The 23688-nt window shown below is 53.7% G+C and overlaps 1 protein-coding gene across 1 annotated transcript in view; it reads right to left on the reverse strand.

Moving 5' to 3' along the window:
- LOC122373907 (pancreatic triacylglycerol lipase-like) overlaps positions 1-23688 on the reverse strand; it is a 34571-nt gene that overhangs the window by 5279 nt on the left and 5604 nt on the right. The window contains exons 3-5 of the mRNA XM_043352358.1: positions 18601-18728; positions 8873-8979; positions 1119-1346 (exon numbers count right to left, since the gene is read on the reverse strand). Coding sequence (XP_043208293.1) covers positions 1119-1346; positions 8873-8979; positions 18601-18728 — 463 coding nt within the window. The remainder of the gene's footprint in view (positions 1-1118; positions 1347-8872; positions 8980-18600; positions 18729-23688) is intronic.

The following is a 23688-nucleotide window of genomic DNA, read 5'->3' on the forward strand; positions in this document are numbered from 1 at the left end:
TACGAGCTCAGATGGAACTGCGCATGCATGAGGTCTGACGGGCTGAAAAACGGATGCACATGGGGTAGGTATTTCGCAGGAACGGGACTGGAAGTGGGATGAGTATGAGTCAAGATTTGTAACTTGGGGTAGCGCAAAAAAAAAACTAGCTTAGGTATCACTAGTTAGTTCGCGCATGTGCATGCTAATGACACTTACGAGTTAGTGCCCTAAATCAACCCCTGTTTGACCCTAAAACATCAGCGAGGCATTGCCGTTTCCCAAAGACTTCACTGAGGAGACGTCATCTCACATTTCAGCGGCGAACGGGGCCGCAGTCCGATTCTAAAATGGGTCGAATGTGAAAAGGCCACCCGCCGCAAGGCGAGCGATGCGCAAAAACCGAATCGTTGAAACGGCTCGATGGCCGAGTCGTAAAAACGACCCGCCCAGACAGGCAGCCGGACGAGATTAATAAGAACTTGATCGACAGCTATCTCAATAGATAGACTATCGAAGAAGCTTTTGATTTGTGCCGCATGTTATGATTGTCAAACAATGGGCGTATAGTCACCGCAGCTGAATGCATTGGTCTCTCAGAACTTCATCTCCAAGCTGCCGCCGTCGGTTTGGCTCTGCAGTATACATGCATACATCACTGAGCATCCTCCTTTCACTCTCGGCATGTAAAACGGGTCGCCGTCCCGAACTCTCGGCACAGTGCCGCCAGCAGCCGTGGAAACTCGGCCCTGCAGGTCTGGTAATACTTCACATCATCTCGTGAAACCAATACAGAACTGGTTCGAAAACAAACGATCGTTATCAGCCCATCCGCCATCGAATGTCGAGTAAATGTCATCCATGACCAGTGTAGACTTTTACGCCGACTCACGATCCAAATAAATCTCACGAAAAGAAACCCACACTGCAGGTGAGGAGTTTCATCCGACATCCGGCTCACAACATGGGCATCCACTCCCTCCAGATCAGACCGCCGAACGTAAATGTCACACGGGATGGACGCCAACTATCACCAGATTCTAGGTAGTGGCCAAACGCAAATCGCACCTGCATTCAACAAAGACAGTCATCTAACTAATGTAACTATTAGTTAGTAGCTATTAGTTACTATTACTCACACCAGATGAGGTCGCTGAAGGCGCCCAGGAAGAGGTTGGTGCAGCCCTTCTGCATGCGGCCCCCGTTGGGGTAGAAGTCGACGTGCCCCAGCTGGTCCCAGGTGCCCAGGCCGCCGCGCAGCAGCGAGTCGCCGTTCGAGTGGATCACGTCCACGAACTGCGCGTCACTGGCGTCCAGACGGGCGGACGTGGAGTAGCCCTCGAACAGCGGCCCGGCCGGGTCCAGGCCTGGCGGACACACGGTGCGGCGTCAGGGCAGGTCACAGGGGGATCAGTACAGGTCACAGGGGGATCGGCACAGTCACAGGGGGATCAGTGCAGGTCACAGTGGGGATCAGTGCAGGTCACAGGGGGATCAGTACAGGTCACAGGGGGATCGGCACAGTCACAGGGGGATCGGCACAGGTCACAGTGGGTCGGCACAGGTCACAGGGGGATCGGCACAGCTTACAGGGTCAGCGCAGGTCACAGGGGGATCGGCACAGGTCACAGTGGGTCGGCACAGGTCATAGTGGGGTCAGCAAAGATCACAGTGGGTCGGCACAGGTCACAGTGGGTCAGCACAGGTCATGTCACTGCAGCGGCCGCGATCGTGTCAAGTGATGCAGAATTGGACTTTCGGCAGCTTCATTGCAATCTTCAGACACTTGGTGAGCCTGTAAGTGACGTTTACCGTCTTTCTAAACGTGGGCCTCGTTTCATAAAGCGAGTCCGTAACTTACGCCGGTTTTTGGTCCTGTATTGCAAGTGCATGTGAGGCGATAAAGTTATTTCCCCCTCTCCCTTCTGTTCTTGCTTACAAGATAAATAAATTCAACGATTCAAACTATCGTCATCGCTTCACATGCACTTGCATTTCAAGACCAAAAACCGACGTAAGTTACGGACTCGCTTTATGAAACGAGGCCCTGGTCTGCGAGTCAATCCCGATTGAGCCGGAGGCGTGAAACCTCCGAATCCCGTGGACACTATGCCTTCAGCCTCGGATTACTCAGATCATATTATCCCGACGCATGTGAAAAACACATTATTAGGCCCTGGTCAGTGGTCACGTAAGCATGCACGGAAGTACCCTACCCATCTGCATTTCTCTCCACCAAATCTCATCGGTGGCTGCGATAAGGACTATCTTTGCTGAGATAGGGACTATCTGGGTGCTAACAGCCAGAGGGTGAATACATTACCCGGCCATATCTCGGTTCCTTCCGTCCACTTTCGCCCTGTCCCGGTGGCCGGCAGTACACGCTCTGACCTCCCGCGCCGTCTCACGGCCTGCACTGTGTCGTCGCCGTGCAGCGAAAGCCGCCGCCGCCGATACGCGGCTCGGTGCCGTGACCCGGGAGGTGGCCGGCGGCGTCTTTTCGCTCTGACGAGCCCCCCGCGGGCGGCGCGGCGGCGGGGGCCGGGCACACGGTGAGTGAGGCCGCGCCCCGCCGCCCCCGGCACCGCGCCGCCGTGAAAGCAGGCGAGTGACGTGTCGGGAAGGCCACCCGTAACCGAGCTGATCACCCCAACTTATCGTCGATACCGTCACATCGAGAAACGACCTAATGTGTGACCGGGACAGATCATCTAACGGAACTTCAGATATTCCTTCTTCTTTATGCTAAGCTTCTTATGAAGGAGAGGAATATAAACGGCTCATATGTGCATCCCAAAGTCTAAATGAAACGGTTGTTTGTTTTGTGAAGCCGGTGTTGTAATGCAGTTTGCAATCAAATACTGACGAGTTTATACCAGATTATTTGTGTTCAACGTTTAACATTGCTAACTTTGTCCTTCCGTTCATCAAAGGCACCAGTACCGGACGTTGTGTTTTGATGTTTCTCTTTGCGACACGGTTTGAACTGTAAACGATTAAATCATTAAATGTTCCAATCAAAGGTTAAGTTTAACTTTGACTGAAAACAGCATCATTACCAAATTTATTTCATTGAGACACCCTTTTCGACTTTTAAAATGTAAATCCGTTTCAGCGAAACTAAGAAACGTTTTAACTTTGCGAACTTCGGTCGCAGTTGTTTCATTTTGGGCAACTGCTAAAGCAATTATGATGAATTTAGATTGCAATTACACATTTATCGACTGATTTTATACTATGAAATCTAGTTTGATATATCCTACCGATAATGACCTCAATCTAAAGGCGAAATGCTTCGGCATTAGCTCATTAGGAATAACTACAAGCACACATTCCGGCGTGCTGGCCTGCCCGGCGTAACTGGGCGACGCGTGATTGAATTCCGGTGTTTCCAGACCAGTTTTTGTTTCTGTGTCACTCATACCGGGCTGGGGCCCAGGGTGGCGGTAAGGTCCACTCAGGAGAAGGGCATCGGGCCAGAGCCCAGTGTATGTAGTGGTAGCGGCGTCTGCTGTACGCAGTTGGACACTCACTACCGTCTCCGAGCCAATCATGGGTCACAGGGGCGTGAGGGCTGCACGGCGGGTCGGCCAAGACCCGGCGGAGGCGGGATAGATGATCTATGGCGATTGTGCAGCCTCCTCGGGCCGCGGAGAGAGTCGCCCCTGCGTCCGAGGGCGACAGGGGCCGCGGGGCAGCCCGGCGGTCGGCTCCGGAGCGCAGTTTCTGACCGCGCCGACACTGGCCGCCAGCACAACCCGCCGCGCCCCTCCACCCAGCGGCCAATAGCCTATTAGGATTTTCACTTTCGGTGATGGCGCTTCCCGGGGATGCGAACAGCATCCCAGTAAAGTTTCACTTTTACTTTTACTCGCGTAATGGACGATAGGGCATGTTCGGGACCGCTCATTTTCGGCGTCCAGGATTACCGTCACACCGAGCAGATATGAGAGGGCATGACTAGCCAAAGGCGGCCGGCGGCTCGCCGAAGCGCGCACACGGTTCCCAGGAGTCACGTGGGATTGCTACTGTCAGTGGACGACTGGCGCTGATTGAACTGAAACGCCTTCAACTCGATCTCAGGTATATAATCATGCTGCGCTGAATGTTTGGTAAGTTGTATATGGAAGTTGGATTTTGAGCCGTTATAAGAAATTAAGAAGCACTTTAACGATGCTGCTAAACGCCATCCATAGCGCGGAATTATTCGCCCTCACTTTCCATTTCATACTTAAGATGTAACTTCTTTAGCAAAACTTAATCTCGCAGCAATAAATTAGAAGTGTTCGGACCCTCTTTTGAGCTCTGATTCCGCCACCTTTTCCTTGGTCGGATGGTGTGCCTGGCTGCTGGTTACGTCAAGTTCAGCAATAATATGCATTGCATCGGACAGGGCTGTCTGCTAAAGTTGATAACGGCACGATTCTGCTGTACGGAGATGGTTTGGAGTAGAGACAGTCACAAATCTGAGTAGTGTCACAGAGCGGCACTGACCTCTGTAGCAGTATGCGGAGTGTCTCAGGCCCGCACAGGCACACGGCTATAAGCATGGCACCGACCTGGCCACCAGTCAGATGAAGACGTGAGTCTGACACAGGCTGTTATGTTCGGGTCGGGTCAGGTCATGAGCTGGCTCGGTCTGGCACGGACCTGGCCAGACCAGGACATGACACGGGCTGCCATAGGTTGCGTGGGCTTGGAAAGTGGCCAGGACAGACCCGGCGTGGGTCTGACGTAGGGTCTGGTCAGGTCAGGCGCTGGCACGGCCTGGTACGCCGGCCGGCCGGTGAGAGGGGCCGGCGGCGATGTCAGCGAGTCGCGCCGCGCCGGCGCCGGCAGGGTGCAGAGAGCGGCCGATCGGCCTGACCTCGGCAGAAGAATAGCCACCAGCGTGACCGACTAGCCTTGGAGATGACGACCGTTGCGCCACCGGGAGCGAGCGACCGCGGCCGGTGGCTCCTCGAGTGACCTTTAGCCGAGCGTGTGTAACCGCGAGTGCGACACCGACGGGCCATCGGCGGTCTGCACGGCCCGGCCCTCCGAACTGACCCAGATGAGGCCACTCGGGCGGTACCGCCGCCGGCCCGACCCGGTCCGTGACGGGAGCCGGCGGCGCCCATCGGCGGCCGACTCGTGACGACCCCGCGGACTTCCTGACTCGTGACAGCGCCCGCTGCCTCACTGACAGGTCCGCTGCTTTACCATCTCGTGACGGCGACCACTACTTCCCCGCAACGCTGATAGCGGTGACCGCTCGACAGGGGGCAAGACCAACGTAGGTCCCATCACACGTGAGCCCAATCTTTCCAATGCATTGGACTGACGGCATTGCAATGCCGTAAATAGGATTTGGCAGCACTGGGCGGAGTTTATGGCACTGATATCAAAGACATCCTTTTTATTTATATCCAGCTAATCTTGGCTAATGACTTTGATAGCGTGAATGATTATTAATGTTGCCTGAACGAATGAATATGTAAGTGAATGTGAAATAGTTCTGAATGTTACCAAATGCCGTGAATGCGCATTCACGGCATTTGGTAAGATTGAGCCGGTCGGGTCAGCTGCGGGTCAGTCAGGTCGACAGGCCGCCTGCCGGACGAACCGCGAGTCCCGCCACAGGGGGCACCGGTCACGGGGATGGGAAGTGGCTGACGTATGATCACGCGCGGCAGTCGGCGGGCGGTTCCTGATCGCGCTGACCCAACCTCGACTGACGCGTCTGCCAGGGGCGGAGCTTCCTATTCACTTGGTGGGGCGGCTGCCCCACCAACTTGCCATTTTGCCCCACCAATAAGCGTTTTGCCCCACCAACTTAAGCCGATTTGCAGTACATACCTACTTTACTACTTGCAAACATTGTTTTTTGCATTGAGGAGCTTTGATGTCCGTGTAATGCAAAATATTATCTCTGTAATGAAAAAAAAGATTTATTATTGCATTTTATGTAACTTAACAATGGGACATTGTACCTAGGTTTGACAACTTTTTGCCCCACCAACTTTCCTGGAAAAGCTCCACCCATGGCGTCTGCTAATGACTCTTCTTGCCTCACAGGTCAGACAGAGACCCATATCGGCCCTACCATTCCTGTGCTAAAAGTAAGCGTGTGCGCACATACTGACTCATGGCTGCCACAGTCACTGTTGCTGTTCTACAAGGCCGATTATTTCGCGCTGGCCGGCCGCTGCAGGTACAAATGCCGTTTATACCGGCCGGTTCGAGGACAACTTAGTCCGGATTTGTTTCGACACCTTGGTGCTGCTCATCTGATACACAAGGACGTGTGTACGTGCTGTAGCCGGTCCGTGCAGCGAGCCGGTTACCTCACGGTGGTCAGCTGGTGTTCGGGGCGCAGAGACGAGCCGCCGGGCCCGGCTGGTGCAGAGACGAGCCGCCGGGCCCGGCTGGTGCAGAGACGAGCCGCCGGGCCCGGGTGGTGCAGAGACGAGCCGCCGGGCCCGGGTGGTGCAGAGACGAGCCGCCGGACCCGGCTGGTGCAGAGACGAGCCGCCGGGCCCGGCTGGTGCCCGGCTGGTGCCCGGCTGGTGCAGAGACGAGCCGCCGGTCCCGGCTGGTGCAGAGACGAGCCGCCGGTCCCGGCTGGTGCAGAGACGAGCCCGCGTCCCGTCCACAAATGAAGACGACACGGCACGCGCAGCGGCCACCCGGCCTGACCGAGTTACCAGAGATGCGGGTATGTGGTTCAGCTTTTTGTAACGGCGGGTTTTTGTGTAGGCTGGTCTGTCATAAGCAAGCAAACTGAAGATCGATCCGCGTGTCTCTCATCTGCAATTTCGAAATGTCCAGCGCTCGCAATTCCATATCATTTTCGACTATTTAGTGCCAAGCACGATTGATATGTATCTGATTGAGAATCCATTGTGGCTGGTGATCATTTCATGGATAGCATGGATATAGCCGCATGGTTTTCGGGGTTTCTCAATTGGTGCGTTTACTGTCCATTCATGCATTGTATATGCGGATCTCAAGACATATACGTTCCACAAAACCGCCTGTAAGCGAATCAGGCTCAATGCCAATTTGCATGTTGCCAAACAGCATGCTTTCACTGGCTGGCACGGCACCACGGTGGCAACGGGTTCTCATTTTTCACACAATGACGTGCGGCAGGGGCTGACAACATGATGGCCGATCTCCGCGCCTTTTCCGAACATCTCAGCGCCACTTATAATGTAAATTTAGGAAAAAAATTAACCCTCAAGTGCTCAATGGCTTCGCTCGTCTTCCAATGACCATATGACAATTTATGTTGCGAATAAATAAAATAAAACTACACAGACTGCAAATGCGTTGCTAAATAGCCTGGTCACATCTAACTTACTATATCTTCGTTTATCACTCACAGTCAACAACGGTCAACCAATTTCGACCACTTCAGGCTGAAATTGAAAGCGACACTTATTAGGTAGCTTTGAGGTAGAGAACATTATTACTCTTCTTTGGTATTTCACTCACTGCGTCAGACGAACATGTACACTATATGTGGGTATATCAAACTTATCCGTCATCCACCAAATCCACTGTTTGAATAAAACACACAAACATACAATTACGTTCCGTAAGCGAGGTCAGGAAGCCTTGTTTATATAACATTTTCATTATATGATACCTTCCACTGCTGGCAGTACCCTCTGTAACGACCTTGGAGTGTTGTGCCGTTTACTACAACTGATCAGTGTCGGTCCAATACATAGCTGAGCCGGTTAGTTGCGTCACTTGGTCGGTTTGTTGGGATTCACCTCAATCCGTGCTGGTGTAACACCGTGGTGCAAGGAGCGCCCAGCGTCCCGGCGCCGGCCGGCACCGCAGTTCCGAAATCGGCCGCCCCAGCCGCCGCCGCCGCGCCGCCGCAAGGACGTCCGTTTATGAGTGTGTGTATGTGTGTGTGTGTGTTTTGCGCAATCACCACGAATTGAGAAGCCTCTCCGGTCGCCTGTCATTCATGGTGCGGCTGACCGTGACCTTTGAGAGTGGGAGGAGCTGCCAAGGCCGTCGGAGACCGGTGCTGCGGCGCGGGCCGGTACTCTAATACCGCCGGCACCCAGCCTACCAACACGCCGCGAGGAGGCGGCGCGTTCCGGTACTCTAATACCGCCGGCACCCAGCCTACCAACACGTCCCCGGTGCTGTGGCGCGGGCCGGTACTCTAATACCGCCGGCACCCAGCCTACCAACACGCCGCGAGGAGGCGGCACGGACCCACGGCCGCTCACTTTTACCGGCCGTCAGTGTTGTTGACATGATACGTGGGAAAATGACATGAGATGGCCAGCTGAGCCGAGTTTAGGCAATGGCGACACGTTGAAATAACGTGGGATTTGGCTGAAGGTCAAAGATGTTGTTATGTCTTAATCCATGTTATTCAGTGTATACTGCTTGCATTATTTCTCAGGGTGCTGCAAGTCGTTATGTCGATGTCAGCAGTCATTCTGTTTTGGTCGAAATATCTCTGCAACAAATCCTTGCAGCGATTGTTACAAGGGCTGCATTTTTCAGTGACCTATCCAAAGGCGTACTAACTAAGTTGTGGGTGCATCTGATCAGGCATGATACGACTAATGACTGATGTAAACACTCTCCACACACCATATACGGAAGTTGCGGCGATGTCGCAGCTCTCTATAATGTGATTGATGAACGATGGTAGCCCTTTGTCGTGGGCCTGACTAATAGCTATACCTGTGCTGAGACTGGCGTTTACTTTGTCTGTGATATATCCGACGCTAAACCTGTGATGCGGCTGATGTGACGTGTCTGACGTTACCCGTGATGCGGCTGACATTACCTATGATGAGTCTGGTGTAATGTGTCTGACATTATCTGTGATGCGGCTGACGTGTTTTGTGATGTATCTGGCGTTACACGTTACCTGTGATGCGGCTGATGTTGCCCTCCAGCTCCTGTCCCGTGAAGCCCGATACGTGGGCGCCCAGGGAGAAGCCGATTAGGTGGATGTCGTCCAGGGAAGCGCCGTGTCTGCGGGAGCACAGACGGCGTCACAGGCGGCACAGCAGTGCACAGTACACAGGTAAACAGAGACGGTGTCAGAGCCGTCAGATAGTACAGAGGTTAGCAGAGACGGTGTCAGAGCAGGCACAGCAGTACACAGTACAGAGGTTAGCAGAGACGGTGTCAGAGCCGTCAGATAGTACAGAGGTTAGCAGAGACGGTGTCAGAGCAGGCACAGCAGTACACAGTACAGAGGTTAGCAGAGACGGTGTCAGAGCCGTCAGATAGTAGAGAGGTTAGGACTTAGGAGAGACGGTGTCCGAGCAGGCACAGCAGTACACAATACAGGGGTTAGCAGAGACGGTGTCAGAGCCGGCGGACAGTGCAAAGGTCGGCGGAGACGGTGTCAGAACCGTCACAAAGTACAGAGGTTAGCAGAGACGGTGTCAGAGGCGGCGGACAGTACACAGGCCACGGCAGAGACGGTGTCAGAGCCATTACACAGTACACAGGTAAACAGAGACGGTGTCAGAGCCGGCGGAATATCACAGTACACAGGCCGGCGAAGACGGTGTCATAGCCGTCACACAGTACAGAGGTCAGCAGAGACGGTGTCAGAGGCAGCACAGCATTACACAGTACAGAGGTCAGCAGAGACGGTGTCAGAGCCGGCGGAATATCACACTACACAGGCCGGCGGAGACGGTGTCATAGCCGGCGGACAGTACACAGATCAGCACAACTGGAATAACGCAACAAATGCCACAGGGCAGCTCGAAAGTCCATGTATTTTATATCAACACATTTTGCTATCGTACCATAGCCACGTTTGCATACCACGCTCCACGAGTTTAGATGTTAGCTTAAGAAGTGGTGTGACATGGTGTGAAACATTACGTATTCACTATTACGTATGCATAACAGACATTGGCAGGCGGCACACGTTACCACGCCGTGCAATCGGTGTCACAGACGTGTCAAATACACGCCCCGGCGCCCGCACTGACGACCCCAGTCGGTGTCACAGACGTGTCAAATACACGCTCCGGCGCCCGCACTGACGACCCCAGTCGGTGTCACAGACGTGTCAAATACACGCTCCGGCGCCCGCACTGACGGCTCAAACAGGCCGTGTCGGCGCCACGGCACTGTTTCACAAGCACTTCGTGGCATACGCGAGACAATTAAGCTCGATGCGTGAATGCGGGCGTTTCGACACACACACGCTCTGTGTCTCTGTCGTCGGCGCGAGACACGGGTTCAACAGAGCGTTACAGACTGAATAACTACTTCCTGGATTACCCCAGTCCACATTCCGTGACCAGCTGCTTCCGTAAAAAAACAGCTCGTTATGGGAATTTATAATGCCACGCCATTCTACGGTCATTCTTTATTTAATGCTCACGTATGTAGATACAGTATGCAGATTTCATGACTTTTTAGTTTATGCCGGCTTACATTGTCATGCAAAATGATTCGCCACAAGAAGGCACCTAACACATACTCATTTGCTCAACTAGCGTGTGTGACAGTATTTTCACAAGAGCTATTGCTTCATGTGTGCAAGTGTTTTTCAGTCATTTTGATCTCGTTATCCTCCCTTATAAATCTTGATCCATTAATGCTATAGACCCCAATTTAATCTTACAACCCCTGCCGTAATACCATTGCCTCATGAGCCATTGGGTACAAGGTACTGATCGCACCCAATGCCACCCGTTCCCCCATCTTGTGCCTATCCGTGCGGCGTTTCCGCCCAGCGAGCTTCGTATGGCTTTGTTTGGTGCTGCGGCTCCCGTCGAGTTGTGGCTCTGTCGTCTGCGCCACCGCAGTCCCAGCTCTGTGATGGCTTTGTTTGTAGCAGGTGCCTCGACTAAGGCTGTCGCTTTGTGAAACACTGGAAGTCGGGGACAACTGTGACTAGTGGCTTTGAGTGGCTTCAGTTTCCAAATAAGCTCGTTAAAAACTTACTGGTTACTTATATCTAATGTGATAATTTGACTTTCAAAGAAACGTAAGCTTTTCTATTGAAACAATTCATAACTATGTAGTTTTTAACAGGTGGTTTGGATTTGCTTTAACGACAAGAAGCCTGGAAGCGCTTTGCAATCGGTCATATGTTAAGTTATATTTAGTATTACCGGGAACATTTGCGTGCTTCAACGTTACAAGTAACTACACGCTTGACTGAGGTTTTTCAGCATGCAACAATTATTAGTTCCCGTGTTCAGTTCATAATTCAACGGTAAGTACTAAGTGCACTTACCGTTGGATTATGAACTGAACATGGGACAAATAGGATTGAAGCTGAATATTTGTATTTTGATACATGATACTGTATAAAAAGGATCAGAAATAAGAATACTTTCATAAGCAGTCTCCGTTGAATGGTGTGACTCGTGTTTGCAGCGCTGCAAGTACAGTGCCTCTAAATTTCCAGAGATGGTTTGGTGTGCGCGGTACTGTGGTGTAGAATCCGCCCTTGAGTGCTACTCTTCTGTGCATAGCACTGCAGTGTCTCTGAGACCAAGACCTCTCCCACGTTGGGCAATGACATGCGTAGTATGTAAACCATGACGATGGTCACTGAACGGTCCCCCGAGTGTTGATATTGCCGTGTGCGTGCCGTGGTCTCTCTCCACTGGTGATACTGTCGTGTGTGTCATAGAGATCTTATATTATACCTATCTCTATGGTTGGTGTGCGTACCGTGATCTCTCTCTCTCTCTCTCTCTCTCTCTCTCTCTCTCTCTCTCTCTCTCTCTCTCTCTCTCTCTCTCTCTCTCTCTCTCTCTCTCTCTCTTCTGGTGATAGTGTTATTTGCGATACTGCAGTCTCCCTACATTGTTGATATTGTCGTGTGCGGTACTGCAGTCTTCCTCCACTGATGATATTGTCGTGTGCGGTACTGCAGTCTTCCTCCACTGATGATATTGTCGTGTGCAGTACTGCAGTCTCTCACCATTAGTGCTACTGTCGTGTGCAATACTGCAGTCTCCCTCCATTGGTGCTACTGTCGTGTGCGATACTGCAGTCTCCCTTCATTGGTGATAGTGTTATGGGCAATACTGCAGTCTACCTACATTGGTGCTACTGTCGTGTGCAATACTGCAGTCTCCCACCATTGGTGATACAGTCGTATGCGGTACTGCAGTCTCCCACCATTGGTGCTACTGTCGTGTGTTATACTGCAGTCTACCACTATTGGTGTTACTCTCGTGTGCGGTACTGCAGTCTCCCTCCATTGGTGCTACTCTCGTGTGCGGTACTGCAGTCTACCACCATTGGTGTTACCCTCGTGTGCGGTACTGCAGTCTCCCTCCATTGGTGCTACTATCATGTGCGGTACTGCAGTCTCCCTCCATTGGTGCTATTCTCGTGTGCGGTACTGCAGTCTCCCTCCATTGGTGCTACTCTCGTGTGCGGTACTGCAGTCTCCCACCATTGGTGCTACTGTCGTGTGTTATACTGCAATCTCCCTCCATTGGTGCTACTGTCGTGTGTTATACTGCAGTCTCCCTCCATGTTACCGTATGTTCCTGTTGACTTGTGCGATACTGCAGTCTCCGTCTTCCGGTGCTACGGTCATGTGCAGCTTTCAAGTGTTCAAGTTTCTCTAGTGTTTCTATCTTTGGTCTTTCTGTTTTATGTGAAATTTGCGCATACAAGGACTAGTAGCTCCTGCCTCCTAGCAGTTCCTTAGTTAACCCACGAGCCGCTGGGGGGGGGGGGCATAGAGTTGCCCCCCTTACGTTTTGTGAAATATTTCCGAAACCTGATGAGCTACGAACATAAAACTTGGCATAGCTTCAAATGAATACCTAGGAAATGTTTGAGGAAAGTTTGGTGGTTGTAGCACTTAAGATGACGTCACAGTGACGTCATAAAGTTTTGTCGTTTTCCGATATGGACCGTTCTGGTGTCGCTGAGCATGAAACCCAACTGTAAATGATCCAGACAGCACCTGCTGTCATCCTAAAATATCTATAGTACACTTCCAACTAGTTCCTGACCAATAATCGGTCCTTTATATTCGGTTTCATATGTCGGATATATCGTGAGGGAACTGAGAGTCGCAAGGCTGTAATTTGACTTCTGACGTCACTATGACGTCATTTCAAATGGGATCGACACCAAATATGAACACGACCTCGGCTAGATATTCAGAAAGATGTGTGCAAAGTTTCGCTTCTCTCTCTCTCTCATCGTGTTGCGACGATATCGTCGCAGAAGTAAAGGGGGGGCAACTATATGCCCCCCCAGCGGCCGGCGGGTGGCGCGGAGGCCCAGCGGCCGCCGGGTTAAACAAAAATGAGTCTCTATTTATATTTTTTCAAATGTGTCTTTAAACAAAAACACAGCACCGCATGACTATTTGCCAAGCGATTACCGCTACTCTGGACAGGAGCACATGACGTCTCTAGACCTATAGCCGCTGAGCGCTGAGGCGATTTCTCTGAACAGGGACGCGGTCCGCCCGCGGTGACCGCTGGCTGCTCACTGTTGACCAATGGCCAGGTGTGTAAGGTGTGGCACGACGGCAGTAAGGCCGGCGAACGTTGCAGAGCCGTTTCACAACGCCGCTCGCCGTCCTGCATCGATGAGTACATATGATCGCGGTCCCAGCATACGGTCTGAGCGGTCCTGACCTACCTCTGTAAATCAGCTTGTTAGCGAGCAAATAGGCATTTTGGATACCTTCGCAAAGACGGCCGGCGCTCGGAGCGCGGCGGTCGGTCCGCCGCGCCACGCCGCTCACATATGTGTCATCTGGCCCCTGTCCTGGTTCTCATGCCCACGTGTTGTGCGTACCACGAGGGCTGAGACGGGACGGGGGACTGACAGTCTTCGACGGGACTCCACCGGTGCGCGACGGCCCGGTGCACGACGTGGCCGACGTGGCCTTACGTACGACGCGGCCGACGTGGCCCTACGAGAACGATTCAGTGAACCGCATTTGTGACCGCCGTATTTTGTGCATTTTAATCGTTTCCGTTTCATTCAAGAATAGACTTTTACTTATATGAACAATAACTTTATGGTCCTCCGGGTAACGAGTACGAGAACGAGTGAACGATCACGAGCACGCACGAACATTTCCGCATCGAACGGGTGAACTGAACGATTCTCACGAACATTCTGGTCCTCCGGGCCGGATATCAGTGAACTAGTGTGATGGATTTACAGTGACGACGCGGTGTTGTGAACTGTGAGTACAATGTCTGACAAGCGGTCACGACATGCCAGTGATGCGAAATCACATCAAAGCCGCCGAAGCTCGTATCACACGAGGAGCGAGGCGAGCTTCAGCACGGCGTCCTCCGGTCTCAGTGAAGCCCGCCGCCGGGCTGCACTTAGCCAGCTCCAGGCGGAACAGGCCCAGCGCGCCGCCGCCGCCAAGGCTGAGCTGGCCCGGCGTCTGGCGGAGGCGGACGCGGAGCAGGCCCGACGACAGGCGGAGCAAGCCCGACAACAGGCGGAGGCGCAGGCAGAGCAGTCCCGGCGGCAGGCGGAGCAGGCAGAGGCGCAGGCAGCCCTGGAGGCACAGGCGGCGAAGGATGAAGCTGAGTGCTGTCAGCTGGAGCTGGAGCTGCTAGAGCAGGAGGAGCGGGGCTCGCAGCCTCGTTCGTCCACTCCATCATCCGTCGCTGGTCTTCCGGTGGTCGCAACAGAGCCACCGGCACGAGTGTGCGTGTCTCAACAGACAGACGAGTCAGTCACGCGCACCCGACAGTGGCTGGCTCAATCTCAGCCGCACGTGCCGCCGGTGTATACGGCTCCTGTCGGCACCCTGCCTCCACCTGCAATGCGTCTGCAGCGCCCGTCCAGTGACGACAACCGAGCGGTCCCGCATCTGCCGCGCATTACGCTGGAGAAGTTCGGCGGCTCTGCCATCGAGTGGCCGCGGTGGATAGCCCTCTTCAAAGCGCTGGTGCACGACCGCGCTGATCTCACCGACGTGGAACGGCTAACCTACCTGCAGACTCACCTGACGGGGCCGGCAAAGGAGTCTGTGCGCGGCATGCTCTGCGACGCCAGTCTCTACAGCACCGCCCTGGGTGAGCTGGAACGAGAGTTTGGTGACCCGTCCCGTGTGATACACGCCACGATGAAAAGACTCCTCACAGCGCGGCCGGTGAAAGATGGCGATCTGTCAGCGCTGACAGAGCTGTCTCGTGAGCTCCGCACCGCGGTGAGCGTCCTACAGTGTTTGCACTACGAGCACGACCTCGCCGCCGCCACGAACGTCACCACTGTGACTGGGAAGCTACCAGCCTCCCTCGCCTGGAGGTGGGGCGAGCATATGGTGGAAAACGGCATCACTCGTCCGACGCTCGTCGATCTCGACGAATGGCTTCGCCGTCATGTGTCAGCTGGTCGGTTGGCCTTGAACGTGACCACCAAGCAGCTGCCGAAGGTCGAGGCTAATGACGCTGAGTGCCGCCCGAGACGCGTGTTTACCACCGCGTCGGCGCGGCCCACGCCGGCGGCTGTAAAGCGGGAGAGGACAGCTGCCATAAAGTCATCAGCGGACGGACACCGTGACTGGTGTACCATGTGTCAGCAAACACACGAGCTCCAGCACTGTGACGAATTTCTCGCGCTGACTGTGAGTGAGAAGGCAGAGTTCGTCGGCAGAAACGGACTGTGCTTTAACTGCCTGGGTCGCGATCACATCAGCGCCACGTGTCCCAGTGATGCACGATGTGACGCGGAGCACTGCGGCAGGCGTCATCACACGCTGTTACACAATGGAGGACGAGTGTTTCCGCTGCGCGATTCCGATGATGGTACGCCGTCATCTGCCAAACATGTCGGCACCGCATCGGCCGAGCCTCGCAGTGATGTTCTCCTGCAGGTGGTGCCCATCACCGTAAATGGGCCGGCAGGTAGCCGCACCACGAACGCACTCTTCGACCTGGGCAGTCAGGTCACACTGATCACCGACGACCTGTGTGACCGGCTCGGCATCTCAGGGCCCACCGACAAATTGGTGCTGAGTACGCTGAGTGGGACCCAAACGACGACGTCACGACGCGTATCCTTCGCCGTCGAGGCTGTGGGCGGCGACGGCAGGGCACACCGTATACGAAACGCCCAAACGACGCCGACGTTAAACGTGTCAGCCAAGGCCATGGACTGCACAGTGGCAAAGGAGAAATGGCCGCACCTTGCCGACCTGGATCTCCCCAGCGCCACCCACGGCCCAGTGGAGGTGCTCCTGGGAACCGACGTCATCGAACTTATTGTGCCGCGGGAAGTGATCGAGGGACCGACGGGAACGCCGTGCGCCGTAAGGACGCTGTTGGGATGGACGGTGACCGGGCGGGCGTCGGAACGCTCGGTGCTCGATGGTGAACACGTTGTCAATCACGTTCGTGTCAGTGATAAAACGAGTGCAGTCGCTGACCTTCACACCCAAGAATCATCAGAGACGACCCAGTGGTGTCACGCAGCCGAGCCGCCGGGCCCGGCCGACATCTTCAGCAGAGGCGGCCCGGGGACGGACCTCGCCCCCGGCGGACCGTGGATACGAGGTCCAGCTGCGCGGTCCGGCCCGGCCGCCCTCTCCGACGACGAGACGAGGGTGACAGCGTGCGTCACCGAGCGAGTGGAGCCGGTCGTAAACGGCAGTGACTTCTCGTCCTGCCTCATGGACTCCGGCTGCCTGCTCAGAGTCGGTGGCCGTCGCTGGAAGCGGAAGAACACGCAGCCGCAGGATCGCTCCTGGCGACGTCGGCGGCGAGAGTGTCTCCCCGCGCACGCCGACCGCACACTACATGTCGATCATGGACACGACCGAGGTCAGGGTTGGCGAACTAGTGCGACTGACCGATGTAAACGCACGTGGACATTGGTCGGTGAGATGAGCGGAGTGTGTGACCCTGGTGTGGGCGGTCTTATTCCCGCCGTTGACGTGACGACTGATACCGGCCAATACAGGCGGCCTGTCTCTCGTCTCTGCCGTCTTGAGTGCGACGGCGACGGACAGTAAATGGACTCGGAGAGATAATGTGCGCGCACGTGGGACGGCTTAAGTGGGTCGTCTACGACCGCACTGTGCCGCCGGCGAGCAGTGTGGAGATCGGAGCGTTTATTAGTGTTTCCTGCGCCCACCATTCGCGGTGCTAGCGTGTGTGCGTGCGTGTGAGAGTGAGCCGCTCATTCTGTCCGCTGCGAATGGTCATTTGTGTTGAGTGTTCAGCCATTAGCTATCAGCTGTGAGCCGTGTGACAGTTCTTGGACGCGCTAGTAGTTTACGACCTTAGAGTGTAACATAGCAGTGTTAGATTAGTTTATGATACGCACCGTGTTAGCGCTATTGTACGTCCGCGTTTGTTCGCTTCGCCGCTTCGGTAACGTAATGTGTGTCAAGTTGTACATTGTGTGATGGGTGTTTGTTGTGTGTCGGCCATGTGACGGCAATGTCGCTGCCGCCAATGCCTCTCGGCCCAGCGTGTGTAGTTTACGACATGCGTCAGTGTGTGACGGCACCCGGCTGCCGAGACCGCGCCGTCACCAGTTTTATGACTGGGTGATTGTTGGCGGGATAATGCCTGCCTCAGTCAGACATTGTGTAGTGCGTAATGCGTATTGTATGTGAGTGTATGCATATTGCACACGGTGTACGGATCGTGGCGAGTGTGTGCGTGCGTACGAGACGCTTGAACGATTGCTCGCTAGTGGTTGGATTTTCCGCGGATGATCGCGAAAAACCGGGCCGGCTATGTTAGCGAGCAAATAGGCATTTTGGATACCTTCGCAAAGACGGCCGGCGCTCGGAGCGCGGCGGTCGGTCCGCCGCGCCACGCCGCTCACATATGTGTCATCTGGCCCCTGTCCTGGTTCTCATGCCCACGTGTTGTGCGTACCACGAGGGCTGAGACGGGACGGGGGACTGACAGTCTTCGACGGGACTCCACCGGTGCGCGACGGCCCGGTGCACGACGTGGCCGACGTGGCCTTACGTACGACGCGGCCGACGTGGCCCTACGAGAACGATTCAGTGAACCGCATTTGTGACCGCCGTATTTTGTGCATTTTAATCGTTTCCGTTTCATTCAAGAATAGACTTTTACTTATATGAACAATAACTTTATGGTCCTCCGGGTAACGAGTACGAGAACGAGTGAACGATCACGAGCACGCACGAACATTTTCGCATCGAACGGGTGAACTGAACGATTCTCACGAACACAGCTGATTGTTATAAGTCGTCCCTATTATGCTTAGGAGCCCCATACGAACGCTTGTCTGTCATCTTATACAAGTGGTTTACAGAATATACCTACAGGCTACAAGTAACAACTCCATCTCGACTTACAGTAGTTGTCAGCGTCCATGGCTATCATCCTTCAATGTGCCCACTGGTCTCTGGATGCAGGTTTCGCCCGGGCGCGAGAGAGCAGCTTTTCATTGGCGGCGTGCCCAGTGACTGGGAGGAGAGCCGTGACGGCCGAGATGGGGCTCTTCCGTGACCGGAGGCCCTCGGACCGCGGGCCACGGCATCTCCGCCACTCGCCTCCTCACGACTTCACAGGCCAATTGATTATGGCATGCCGATCACGGTTATGACGTGTTGCCGCTGACCCTTAACGTGTGACCTGTTTGGACCATGGTGCTGACCTGCAGCGTTTACATCCTCACCTGTTGACCAGCTGTTTGATGAGCAGTGCCACCTGCCGTCCCACCAGCCGCGTGTTGACCGCCGCTCTCATGTAGTTCGGCGTGGCGGCGCCCTTGTCCCAGTGCACGCAGATCACATTGCAGTCCAGCTGTGGATGGAAAGAGAGGGAGAGAGTCACATATGGGGCCTCAGACCAAGTAACGGACGATCTGAAAAACGGTTCAATAACCACAACATAAGGTCACATATTGTGCTTAGCATATGTACGTTTTTATATGACCTAATGATGGAGTGTGGAATCAGATTATACTCTTGACGTGTGAAATTCTTGCATTGGTAGAATGCCTGCAAAACTGGCGCACATAGTACAGAGCACATGTGTAGCTCTGCGTACTTCTGCAGCTTACAGCGACATATTTTTAATTGTTTATTAGAGTGTTAAGTGATTACAAGCGAGCCGTGTCGATAATGAGGGCGTCACGGCCGATGGGCACCGGCCCGTCCCCGGCAGCTCGGAGTGGCAGCGGCAGATGGGCAGAGGCTCTCCGCGCCGCAGCGGTGGTCGGCACACCGCTCGTCCCGCCCTCCCCGGTCCACCGCGGCGCCATTCGGTCACTGGTGGTCCCAGCTCCGGTCGGGTCCGGCGCGCACAAAACACCACCGGAACCGAACGGTCCGGTGGGTGTCGGGTGTCCTCGGCACCCGCTCCGCGCCACCGCGCCGCAGCTGTGCCGTCCGCGCCACAGCTGTCTCTGTTTCGCCGCCGCCGCCGCCGCCGCTCGCCGTTTGCGTCATATCTGCCGCGGTCAAGAGCAGCAGCGGCACCGGCGCGACGGGTCGGCGCCGATAGAGCGGCCGCTTCATTACCAAAGCCGCACCGCCAGCCACACAAGGTCGCCAGCCGTGCCGTCGCCATGGTGACCGGTCGTACGCACGCGATGGCGCAACGCTCGAACTGGCCCCATGTGACGCTGCCAGGGCTGTGCCGTGACAGCGCCGCCGAGTGTGCAGCAGAGGACGGCACAGAAACTTCCAGCAGCGTGGGCGCGATGTCCCAAACTGACTGGTTTGTAGACACCTAAGAATGTTCGTTATGGGCTGCCACGAACGTCTGGAGCGGTTGGATTGCTCAAGTCTATGAAGTAAGTATGTCAAGTTCATAATGTAACATTTTGTGAAATATGGGACAAATCTGCTCGTCTCTATGTCAAAAAATAAACTGATGTGGTCTTTCTACACACCAGCGGATTATGTTTTACCTCGCATTCACTAATGCCCTCGATGTAGGCCGGTTAGCACATAGACCAGTTAGTCGCTGCTCACCTGCCCGTGTTCACTTAACCCTCGCCCATGTAGGGGGGGGGGGGTTGGTGCAACCCCCCCTGAGGTTTTTCGGAAATAGTGCAAAAACAGCGGCGCGCAGCGCCGCCAAATTTTGGGTACCTTATGGGGCAAACCTTGCGCATCTTTTGATAAAAAAAATTTGACCGGGTCATGTCAGGTCACGGAGTTATGACGTCACAAAGGGAACAGCCTCCGGCCGGATTTTCACAAACTGAGTGCCAACGCCCGAGGTTTCCTGCCGGTGGTACGGACATCGGTTGATGGATCGTGATGAAACTTCCCATGCATGTTGGGGCAAGTATTGGCTATCATATGGTATAAGAAACTTGACCGGGTCAGGTCAGGTCACGGAGCTATGACGTCACAAGAGGAACAGCGTCCGGTACTATTTTTGAAAAGCGTCCGAACCACTATTTTGCTAATTCTTGTCACCTCAATGGGAATATGCAGCTATATTAGCTTCTATAGGCAGCAAATGGACCTTCCAAATCCAAAAATACAATCAGATTTCAAAAATTTAAATTTTGATTTTTCGAATTTCTGCCGCCGACTGTGACCTTGCCGACTTCCGGCGCTCCCAACGCGCCATTTTTAGAGCTAGGGAAACGAAATACATACCAAACGATAGAGAATTGATCAAGGAACACGATAGTGAAGGTTTCAAGTCGATATCTCCCACCGTTTTGCCGCAATCGCCGCGGAAAGTTGAAAAAAAGTCTATTTTTCCGAAAATTTGACCTTTGACCGGCCAAAAGTAGGTCAAATGTTGACCTAGGACCAAAAAATATACCACCAATCGCGAGATCTCGGCGAGAGCAATCCGTTGGTCTTTTCCGCTAAGCTCTACGACGCTCCGTTTTCAAACGCCAAGGGGGGGGGGGGGTCGCACCAACCCCCCCCCCCTGCATGGGCGAAGGTGGCAGATCGCCGTTTACGGGCGAGGGTTAATGGTTAAGTCGGGTGAGACATCGCTGAATCGTCTGTGAGCCCTAGTGAGAAAGACTCATTCTCTTAGCTTTTACATGTAGAGGGTCGCATCATTGAGGCGAATTGTCGAGATCTGTCTTCGGCACAAATCTGTTTTACAATCCGTCACGTTTTACTCGAATACCTATCAGGCCGCACCATTGATATCTTTGTCAGCTACCACTTGACACGTGGTCGATGTTCCCCATCAGCGCTCCGCCTCTCGCCACTAAGCCTGAGTCGGTCAGCTCGCTGACTTGCTGAGCTGCCGATGAGCTCCCGAGCGCGGTCAATGGCCAAACGTGCCGGCAGCTGGCCGACCGGAGACGAGCGAACCGGGTCAACAGACGACGGCCGCGCGTGGCCGCACTTTTCCGCCAACAGCTGGCGCTCAGACCTCCCTGCTTCTATAGTCCCTACAGCGCTGCCGCGCAAAATTGGGCCTCAGTGTGACAGAATAGTCTGCAGAGAGCCATACTGGTGCCCAGAGATCATCCGCCCCGAGCGCTCCACTTGTCAGTTGTTTTGCCACTGAATGAGAATGGTCTGCTAACATTCCACAGTTTGTCACATTAGCCCTATATCTTGCAAAGCTGGTCCCTATAGCTCCAAGCTGAACTTATTGCAGCATATTGGCCTACCAAACATTCACATGGTTCCACAGCGCGCCATACTGGACTGGCCCCCTGTGCGCCACACTGGCCCCCTGTGCGCCACAGCGGTGCCGAGCGGTGATGGTCGCGGCTCGCTGGCCGTCCTGGGGGGAGTGGGGCCGTGAGCGCCGTATTTCCTAACGTGCCCACACGATGACGAAACACAGCGACACCCGCGACCAGGGAACGTGACGATCGCCGAACGCGTGTGTCGCTGTCCACTGTCCCCTGTCCGCTGTCCACTGTCCACTGTCCACTGTCCACTGCTCACTGTCCACTGTCCACTGACCACTGTCCATCGTCCACTGTCCACTGTCCACTGACCACTGCCCGCTGTCCACTGTACTGTCCACTGTCCACTGTCCTCTGCCCATTGTCCATTGTCCACTGTCCACTGTCCACTGACCACTGCCCGCTGTCCACTGTACTGTCCACTGGCCACTGTCCACCGTACACCACTTACTGGCCACTGTCCACTGTCGACTGTCCACTGTACACTATCCACTGTCCACTGTCCACTGTCTACTGTCCACCCTCTAGCGCCTTTAGGTGAAGTTTGCAGTGACCATTACATAACAGTGACCTCTTAGTAACCTCGTGGTGAATCTGCTGAAGCTTTAACCCGCGCCCCGCTGGGCTATTCAGCCATACGCGCCCTGCTGGGGGGGGGGGGGGGGGGGGCAGATTCTGCCCCCCTGTCTAACTTCCGAACCGATGGTCGTAGAAAGACGGGGAAAACGGCAATCGAAAGCTCTCAACAAGGCGGATCTTAAGAGCCCAATTTTTTTGCTTAAGTAGGTCAGAGGTCAGGTCAAGGTCAGGTCAAGGGTACAAAATGCAAGTTTCTACAGTATCGGCCTTGCACCGTAGTTGCCGAAGAATGGACTGAGACTGATTGCCCAAAACGTGTTCTTAGACTACTAAGACAATATTCGTTGCATACAATGTCATTCAAAGGTCAAGGTCAAGGTCAGGTCAGGTCATGTCAGGTCACCAAAAACAAAATATAGAAAAGGGCATGTGCGAAAAATGTTTTATGGGTCATTTTACTCATAGAATTCAAAAGCCACACTCAATAAGTGATATGGACCACCTCTGGATGAATTTTAGGCCGAGGTCAGGTCAAGGTCAGGTCAAGTGAGGTCAAATTTTGAAGTTGGTTGTTAAGGCCTAAAAAGGTGTCTATCTGATGCAGTTTTTCACGGCGAGTCGAATGGTGCTATTTTTGTTTCCGTACGAGGTCTAGAACTTCCAAAAAATCATTTTCCAAAATTTTGTGTGTCGTGACGTCATAAAATTTTGAATAACTCCCACATTATTGAACCGATTCTTCTAAAAATTGGTATGTACGTGCACATAGACCACTTCTCTGACATATATTCCGTTTTTTTTTATACACTCAAAATTTTGTTTTTTTTGATTATTTTCCCAAAAAAGTCAGTTTTTTGAAGAAAAAATTGGGCCAAAATCCAAAATTTTCAAAAAACCGAGATAGCCATTTGATAGACAAAGTAGAATCACGTATAAGCTTTTTTGTTACGTCTTGATTTCTTTAACACGCGCAGTGGAAGGGTTGCGAGTACTACGCCCAGTGGAAGGGGGGGGGGCGGATGTCGCCCCCCCCCTAAGATCTCAGCTCCCACTGGACCTAGAAAAACGAAATTTGGAGGGTAGGTGGGGGCCATGGCGAACTCTGTTGTGTGTGAATTTCATGACCCTAGGTCAATATCTTCAAGGTCAAATGAGGTCAAATGTGGTCAAATCTGCCATATTAGCGACTTTTTTGCGTTTACACGCCGATAACTCAAAAAGTTACCGGCCGATTTTTTAAAATCTTTCACTATACGAAAGAACAAACATTTGTGAGTATTGATGGAGAATTTCTAGATAATCCAACAATAAATATGGCAGTTAGAAGCCTGCTAAGGGTAAGATGTCGCCGGCTGAAGCGGCATCGGCCGACGCGGGAAACGCGGCAATCACAATTTTGTGTTTACACACTCATAACTCAAGTTGTTCCCGGCCGATTTTCAAAATTCTTTGATCATATGATTGCCTGTACATTTCTCAGTCTTCTCACCGAATTTGACGCGAATATAATATAATCAGCGGTAAGGAGCGCGATGTAAAGACGGAACCGTCCCG

This window comes from Amphibalanus amphitrite, unplaced genomic scaffold (genome assembly GCF_019059575.1).
Source record: "Amphibalanus amphitrite isolate SeventyFive unplaced genomic scaffold, NRLGWU_Aamphi_draft 001570F_arrow, whole genome shotgun sequence".
NCBI lineage: Eukaryota > Metazoa > Arthropoda > Thecostraca > Balanomorpha > Balanidae > Amphibalanus > Amphibalanus amphitrite.